The following is an 8,250-nucleotide window of genomic DNA, read 5'->3' as shown; positions in this document are numbered from 1 at the left end:
AATATTGTGTCAAAACTCTCGTTCAGTTGCTAACAAATTTTCGTGTAAACCAATAGCCCACATTTTTTGTACAACCTTCGAAATGTTTAATGTTCTTGATGTCGTCCAGCAAGTTGTCTTGCAGAAAGCATATGATTTAACGTGTGAAGCAGCCATTCTGGCCTTAAGAAAATGTGGCAATGTGAGTAGAGTAGATATGTACATAGTTAAAAATTACAAAGGTTAACCCTATTTTTAAGTTGAGAATAGAGGATGATAAGTCCAAAGTAAAGAAAGGAAGTCAATTGCCTGACCCCCCTGTCAAGCCAATTTCCCAGGACGTGGTTTCACCTCTAAAGATACCTCCGCCTCCAGAGATTAACAGAAGCCTCAAATATGTGGGACGGGACATGCCGCGAAAGAATTACGGCTCCATCGATCCTCCCCAATGCTCTTGCATGCGCGTGTGCCGGGATAGCTACTTCTCCTAAACAAACAACATCATCCACATATTAAAAACAATTGCAACTTTAATAGAATAGGAAATAGCAAAATTTCAAGGAGCATCTGACAACAAATCACATTCCGTTTTGTGTCCGTACAATTATCAAATGTAACACTAATAACAGTTTTTGGTAGCAACTAACAGGTCTGAGTATGAGTATGTGAGGTGGACTCTGGGCTTAGGCCACATCCGCTCCCAAGGAGTGCAGGTCGTATAGGACTTCTAGGATGGCAGCCACACTCCAAGCCTGCGTGCGACAGGAGTCTCCGCAGTAGGAGCCATTATCGTTGGTCAACTCGGGCAATCCGCGCCAGTGGGATGTCTGCAGCTCGCGCAGATGAGCGCGCAGTATGGCCCATGTTTCGGCAATGGTTTCGTCCAGGTGGCCACACTTCTTGGCGAAGATTAGGCGTGCCCTCAGGTAGAAGCCTATGGGCCACACCCACTCCGGTCCCTGGTGGTAGTTGGCGCCATCGGCCACCGTACAATCGGTGGAGTCATTAGAGTTGTCATAGTTGGCCCTGTAGTTCCAGTCCTCGGGATCCAGGGTCTTCATGCCCAGCGGACCCAGAAGGAACTTCTTGGCCCGTTCCAGGGCACGCCAGGCATTCTGGGGATTGCATAGCTCCGGGGCCACGGTCAAGGTAATGGGGAAGTTGCAGCGCAGCTGGTAGTCCGTCCAGCTCTGGGTGGCTCCATAGCTGTCCTTGTAGATCAGCCTCTTGTTGGCCACCGAGCAGGTTTCCGACTCGGACACAAAGAAGTGCCTGTCGAAGTTGTCCTTAATGCGATCGGCCCATTCCTTGTAGCTCCACTTGGTCACCTCGCCAGACGGTCCCTTCCGCTCCACGCCAGTGTACGGGATGACCTCCTTCTCAGACAGGCTTTGCATGAACCGAAGGACGGCGTACTGCAAGCCAACGAGCTCCACGGCGGATCCGTCGCGTGGCGTACTGGGTCGCCCCTTGTTCCCCGCCTTCTGCGAGGAGCCCATCTTGTCCATCCACGTGCCGCAGTTGAAGTTGTTGCCACCGAAAACGAAGCCGGTCTCCGGATGGACGCCAATGTGGTTGTTGAAACCCTGGTCCAGCATATGCGCATCGATCTCCTGGCCTGCGTTGCGCTCTCTGTAGTGCAATCCCTGGAAATGAACCTGCAGCGCTTCCTGCATCACATCGAACAGCAGCTGGTCAAAGGCACCCGGAGCATGGGCCTCCGCATCGTCGTACGGGAAGATGCGCGACACCTTGTCCCTCAGGATGTCGGCACCCTTGGGGGCATCCTCCACGTACTGCCTGATGCAGTACATCCACCACCAGACAGCATCGCGGCAGTTGAACCTGGGCTTGCTGCCGCTGTCCAACAGATTCGGGATGAGACCATGCCGGAGGGTTTGCCCAAATCCAATGATGATGAAGCGGGCTTCGTTGTATCGACCGGTGAGGAACATGGAGCCACGCAAGGCGATGAAGGTGTCCCTGCCCCAGCAGCGCATGTACCCTAAGGGAAAAGATATAGGTAGGTAAATATCAAAGCAAAAATACTTGTTAACTTTGAAGAAGTTTTCCGTTTAAAATAGTTACAAATTCATTATGATTAAGTATCCAATAACTTAATCTAAATATACCTATTTTGAAATCGGATCCTATAGCAAACTAGTTTTTGGTTCCTAATAATCTTAAGATATTTTTGGCTTACCCGTCGAGAAATGCGGCAGACCGGCGGATAGTGTCACACATTGCTTCGGTGGTTTGGGTGGACTGAGGGCAGGACTGAATCCTGGCAGATTGGCCGATTTGCAAACAGAGAGGAACTGCAATGTGGACAGAGCCAGTGACTGTGTAAAACTGTGACCATTCTTAATGAAACTATTGAAAAACGAAGAACAATTAGATAAGCATTATCTACGCTAGCCTGCTAAAGGACATACTCAGGCATTAATTCGTTGACCTGGTTGATAAGCACATTGAAAACCCCACTGACTATGGCATCAAAGTAGCAGGGTATGAGGTAGCGTGGAATATTCTTCAGGGGCTCAAAGGTCACTTTAAACCACGCGGAGAGCGGCTTCAGATCTTCATAGCTGGTTAGACGATCGGAAATGTAATCTGGAGAGATTTATTAGTCACTTACTATAAACTAGTTTTCTGTAAAAACATACCCATCATCCAATTGCCATCGCGAAGATTGTTGCAAAACGGATGACCCAAATCATTTTTGGGCGAAATCTCTGTTAGCAGGGACACGAATCCCTGCAGGCCGCAGTAAACTATCCTTCCAAAGTTGGGTATATCGTAGGCTGAGCCACCTTTGCCCAGATCCCGCTCCTCCTCATCGCAGCTAAAGAGTGCACCACTCAAGGCCACCAGATCCAACTTTGAGACGATTGACTGCAGCTGAGACCACTCATCTCCGGATCCCACACGCAAAGCATTCGTAATCTTCTGGAGCTTATCGAAGCTGGCTCGTGGACCCGGATGCATGGACACCCTGATGGCCACCACTGTGCCGGGCCGTAAATTGACAAAGTTTAGCTCCGTGTTGTTGCCATCAACATAGGCCTGGGTCTGAAACACGGTCGACTTCGCCAGAGGGATGTGCTCCTGCAGATTCAACTGGAACTGAGTGAAGCCATTAATCACATTGGGATCCTTCTTGAACGGAGCCGGACGATCGAAGGGCTTGTCGCTCTGCATGGTCAAACTGGCCTCTAAGATAATCTCGTCCAGCACGCCCTCGAATCGCAGAGGACGGATTCCGGTGGGTCCGGCATTTGGAGACGGATACCCGAATGCCGTGTGGGCCACCAAAATAACCGACTGATGAGTGGTCGGCGAGTGGCGGGTGACGGCTACCACGTTGGGATCCATTTGGTCAACATAGACCTGGCTAAAGCCCTCTTCTGCGAGCTGTCCGTGCAGCAGGTTCAACGCTCTCTTGGCTCCCATAATTCCCGACTTGGAGTCGACTCCCTTGCCCCATTCCTGGTAGCTGCGTTCCTCGTCTACGACATGGATCTGGGGGAGAGGATTCCATAGAGAAAAAGGTTTCGAAGCAAAAAGATACTCACGTGATGGGGAACAAGTTCGTCGTAACCACGATTGCTTCCGGTGGCACAGCAGGCCATGGAAACCAGAGCTGCCGAGGGCAACAGATCGTACACAGAACGCTTTTCCACCGGAGACGGATTGTCGTGAGTGAGATCCAGGAAGAGGGCATGGGCCACACTGGTGGCCTCGTGACGTGAGGAGTTGGCGTAGAAGCCTCCGACAGGCACACCTCCATAGCGGTACACCAGACGACCCTGCTCGTGGGAGTCCCAGGCGGAAAGGGCCTCACGGATCAAGGAGGTGATGCCCAAGCGGTTGACAAACACATTGTCGGTGCCATCCGAGTTGGTGAACAGCTCTGCCACCACATAGAGCTCTGGGTTGATTTTCCGAGCGGCATCCAGAAGGTACTCGGCCACATGCAGCGGCGTGGAGTGGCAGTTGTCCAAACGCACTCCGTCGAAGATGCGCGCCGTGGTCTGCACGTACTCGGTCATGTGCTTCCACAGGTAGGGGCTATCCTCCGGTCGCTTGCCGAATCGCAACTTCACACTATCGCCCCACGAGATGAGCTCGCGTTTGATGTAGACATTGGCGCGTCCCGGCTGCTCCTCCGCAAAGTCGCGCAGCGGATCGCTGGATCCCATCACCCAGCCATTGTGGGCCATGAAGAACTGCCCAGCCTCGGAGTACATGTCCGCCTCGACCTCAGTGAGCGATTTGCCCTCGGTGCCCGTATGCGTGAAGTAGACCATGAAGACCGAGTGCTTCTCAGAGATCTCTTTCACCTTGGGTCCATCACCCTGGACTCTTTCGTAGCGCACTCCGGACAAAACGTTGTCTATGGCACAGTTGACGTAACCCTGAATCTCGGCGCGCACACGTTCGTTGAGGGAGTCGAGATGCCGACGAAGGGTTTCGGCACACTTGCGGAACCGGGATTCCTCATCGAAGCAGTCGCCATGGAAAGCATTAAAGATCTCCAGCGCCAGCTCGAAATTGATGGTGGTGGCCAAGCGTCGATATTGCGGGTCCTGTATCAGTTGGATCTCGTGGAAGCGATACTCGTTGGCCACGTTCTTGGGTGGCTCGCGAGTTCGCACCTGGGTCATGAACTCATTGACGTACTTCATGACATCGCACTGATACAGCTCGTGTATATTGACCTTGGACATATAGGAGGTGTGCAACTGGTACTTTAAAGCTTCCAAATGGCACTCCTGCTCGATGACCTGAGGCACTCCGACGTGCTGCAGGCTACCCTCGGCTATGTCCGCTCCGCACTGGGCGAAGGCGGCGTCCAGCAGAAAGGCGGGACGGAGGTAGGGACAGGTGGCGCACGAGTAGGTGGCGTCCGGATGCTGCAGGAGCCACTCGGACTCGTTGGCGGTGTGATTCAGAACGATGTCGCAGATGGAAGCCACCTTCAAGAGAAACATGGTTTAGAATCTGTGGGAGATTAGCCCCTTTTTCCAGTCATGTCCTTTTCCTTACCCCCCACTCCTGACGGCACTTCTTGATGACCTTCTCCACGTCCTCGAAGCTGACTTTGCCTCCCTTCTGGGGCGCGAAATGGGTGTTGACCTTGAGTTGGTCACGCAACGAATAACAGGAGCGGGAGCCGCCCAACTCCTGGATGGGCGTGAAGTGAATCACATTGTAGCCGGCCTCCTTGGCCACGCGCAGCTTGTGCTCCCAGGTGTTCAGCGGTCCCAGGAGCTTGGTCAGGACCGTCTGACAGCGCACCGAGTCCAGGGGAATGGTCTTCTGGGCACCCGGCGGACCAACATGGAGTGTGGGCTCTACTTGGACATACAGAGCGCCATCTGCACCCGAGCTGCCAGTGTCTGGCCTGAAATTTTTAATAAATAAATGCTGATTATACGATAACAATAACAATTATATAACAAATGCATTTTATATCCCTAGCTTTACCGTTCCTTACTCAAATGATTGGCTAATAAGTTTTCGAATGTTGTCGGCAATTCAAAATAAATATAGAATATAAATTGTATTGAATTCGGTTAATTTAAATTATAATTTATCACTTTGTGGATCACTTTATTATGTGTATGTTATGTTTCTTTCTTCTTCGTGTTTAGCTTATAAAAAGTTTCGAACCTTAGCTCTAACATAACTTCCTTTTTAAACTGCAAACTCACCTTTCCAGATACCGGAAGTAGAAGTGATAGGTACCGGACATGTTCAAATCCACCAGACTACGAATGTCCGTGTCCACCACATGGGCTTCCGGATGCATCACCGACGTAATCTGCTTGCCATTGCTCAGCTGCCATCCCAGAACACGATACTCCGTTCGCACAAACTTCTGTCCCTCGGCGGGATAGTTGGTGTACAGGACGATCTTCCTGCCCAGCAACGAGGCATCCGGGTGGACACTCAGTTTGGAGCCCCTCTTAAGGCGGTACAGCACATGCTCCGCATTCTGACCCTCGCTGATGGGTATGCTGTGCGACTCCGTCTCCTTGCCCATGGTGCTCATCTAAAGGAATCCGAAGAGATAACCGTGAAAACGTTACACAATCGCCAATCGTCACTGCTATTACACATGAACATGATGGGTATTATGCAAATGAATTTACAATCGAACTTTTCTAACTTTATGTCACAATAAGTCGAACCATAGAGATTAGAATAACATCTATTATCAGTTTTTAGATGTGCTAGACACATACAAAAAGGTATTCCATTTTTAACTGATCCTTGATTACATGTAGGTTGTGCTAATCCTTTTAAAAATTATATAATGCAACTTTTTTCCAAATCGACTAAAATCACATTATCATCTAAATTACTGTATAGCGTTAGCTTTGTTCATTGAATCTTGAATTTCACCAGAGGATATGCATTTTAAAAGTTGTGTCTCTTTTGAGTTCGACTTATAAAAGTTCCACCGTATATTAGGTATTTGGGTAATTCGCGATCGGAAAACGCACAGCCAAAGGCATCTTGTTAAACCACCACCACAGTCCGAGTAGAATTTTAGATGTTTGCTCGCTTGATCGGCGCTTTTAGTGGCTACAACTAGTTTAGTAACCCGGCACAGACTGCAGCATCGCCGGACGGATTGCATGTTTTATATTCATGGCCGGCACACACGTTCACACACACACACTCCAGGAACACAGACCCATACTGCCGCCACCGGAACATGTACACATAGTTATGGATTATGGACACAACACTGGGACTCCGATCACTGGGCGATGATAATACCTCACGGCGGCGGATGATTTGATTTGATACGATCTCGGCACTGCCTGCAACGCCCATTGCATTCGCATTTGCACTTGGAACGGTTCTAATCGCGACTGATTCTGATTTTCCGGTGGAGGTGGCATTGGCATTGGCATTCGCATTCGCATTCTCTTTCTCCAGATGCGGTTGCTTCTTCTTTCTGGGTGCTTCCTCTTCGTTTTCGATTTGTAACGGTTCGTTATCAACAATCGCTGTAAATCCGTAGAGCCATCGGAAGAGCTGATAACGCATCAGGATCTGGAGCAGGCTCCTCCAGAGCCAACGGAACCCCTCGTTCAGCATGGCAACTGCAACTGGAACTGCTTCGATGGTCTACGGAATGCCAGGAATTTTCAGACGCCGCAATCTCAAATGGAGCATTAAACAAAAATATGTACTTTTTAATCGCGATAATCGCTCACACAGAAACACATTCGCACACAGGGGCGTCGACCAATGGGGGGCTGGGTTTTGTTAGGGTACTATACAAAGCCCCTGCTATTTTCGGATGCATTATTACTGACATGTGGCGCCTACGTGAAGTATATGGATTTACGCGATTAGCGGACCTTATCAACATTCAAATTTCACTAGCAGGTCAGGGAATATAAATAATTTTTTTGCACACACCAAGTTCACAGACAAACACAAACGCCTGCACAGTTGTATGTAGGTCATTGAATTGCACTTGATTGCCGGTAGATGGCCTTAAAACATTTATGTATTTATAGACGACATTTTTTAGAAGTCCCGAATTTAGAACACAACAAAAATTCATCCATGTGAGCAATCTGTGGTATTTTTTATCTGCTCAAATCTTATCTGCCCACTTTCATTCACATTCACGCTCGGGAAAATTGTTTATTTTCATGGGTATGCAAATTATTTGATTTATTTTATTTTATCACTGGCTTTACGATGATTTTTCGTACTTTTTGGGCTGTGTGATGAAGCTGCGAAAATGAACTTAACGTTACCAGCCGAAATTCTCAAGCAATTGGTTCGATTCTATTAAGCTCAAGGTGACCTTTGAAGTTTTTGTGGTCATCAGATGGTTACGCGCTGAAAACAGCCCCCAACAACAAAGAAACAGCAAAGCTTGTAAACAAAAATCAGCTGGCTGTTTTTATTTACACTCAGTATGTATGAATGCCACTTCTTATACCCGATTTTCAAATATATTTTGGAGTCTTAACATTTGTATGTCAACTAAATGCTTTCACATGACTCCTTTAATTGAAAAATTAACAATACATCTTGTCAATAAACATTTAATTGAGAAACATTTGGTTAATTAGGGAGCCGATAGGCAGCCGTGGTGAGTATTTTTCATGGTAGCGTTATCGATAGATCAACAGGTCTCTCTCTCGCCACCTATCACTTTCACCCACCATGCTAGAGATGGATAAAGATATAATTAAATTTAGGTATTGTTACATTTTATTATACAATTTTATT

The 8,250-nt window shown here is 48.5% G+C and overlaps 2 protein-coding genes across 6 annotated transcripts; one reads left to right on the top strand and one right to left on the bottom strand.

Moving 5' to 3' along the window:
* Positions 1–42: 42 nt before the first annotated feature.
* On the top strand, positions 43–625 carry LOC128256199 (uncharacterized). The gene is made up of 2 exons (XM_052986407.1): positions 43–181; positions 240–625. Exons 1-2 carry the CDS (start codon positions 83–85, stop codon positions 468–470), a joined length of 330 nt encoding a protein of 109 aa, XP_052842367.1. The 5' UTR covers positions 43–82; the 3' UTR covers positions 471–625.
* On the bottom strand, positions 490–7,930 carry LOC128256197 (glycogen debranching enzyme). Of its 5 annotated transcripts, XM_052986400.1 has the most exons (9): positions 7,725–7,743; positions 6,772–7,125; positions 5,697–6,037; positions 5,029–5,386; positions 3,555–4,958; positions 2,646–3,501; positions 2,415–2,592; positions 2,183–2,352; positions 490–1,984 (listed from the first exon to the last, which is right to left on the bottom strand). In XM_052986400.1, the coding sequence occupies exons 2-9, from the start codon at positions 7,093–7,095 to the stop codon at positions 663–665; spliced, it is 4,953 nt and encodes a 1,650-aa protein (XP_052842360.1). In that variant the 5' UTR covers positions 7,096–7,125; positions 7,725–7,743; the 3' UTR covers positions 490–662. The 5 variants fall into 5 exon arrangements, with proteins under 5 accessions (XP_052842360.1, XP_052842365.1, XP_052842364.1 ...); XM_052986405.1 differs by lacking the exons at positions 6,772–7,125; positions 7,725–7,743 and adding an exon at positions 7,770–7,930; XM_052986404.1 differs by lacking the exon at positions 6,772–7,125 and having other exon boundaries at positions 7,725–7,912.
* Between the last annotated feature and the right edge of the window lie 320 nt (positions 7,931–8,250).

Source organism: Drosophila gunungcola (genome assembly GCF_025200985.1).
Source record: "Drosophila gunungcola strain Sukarami chromosome 2R unlocalized genomic scaffold, Dgunungcola_SK_2 000013F, whole genome shotgun sequence".
Taxonomy (NCBI): domain Eukaryota; kingdom Metazoa; phylum Arthropoda; class Insecta; order Diptera; family Drosophilidae; genus Drosophila; species Drosophila gunungcola.
This window is presented reverse-complemented; position numbering and strand designations above follow the sequence as displayed.

What these genes read in the sequence shown, in the direction of transcription:
- LOC128256199 (XM_052986407.1), top strand. Translation starts at nt 83, where the DNA reads ATGTTTAATGTTCTTGATGTCGTCCAGCAAGTTGTCTTGCAGAAAGCA. An exon ending in CCTTAAGAAAATGTGGCAAT is followed by an intron (nt 182 to 239) that starts GTGAGTAGAGTA and finishes CCTATTTTTAAG; the next exon opens with TTGAGAATAGAGGATGATAA.
- LOC128256197 (XM_052986400.1), bottom strand. Translation starts at nt 7,095, where the DNA reads ATGCTGAACGAGGGGTTCCGTTGGCTCTGGAGGAGCCTGCTCCAGATC. An exon ending in AAATCATCCGCCGCCGTGAG is followed by an intron (nt 6,038 to 6,771) that starts GTATTATCATCG and finishes GGATTCCTTTAG; the next exon opens with ATGAGCACCATGGGCAAGGA. An exon ending in AGTGCCGTCAGGAGTGGGGG is followed by an intron (nt 4,959 to 5,028) that starts GTAAGGAAAAGG and finishes TTTCTCTTGAAG; the next exon opens with GTGGCTTCCATCTGCGACAT.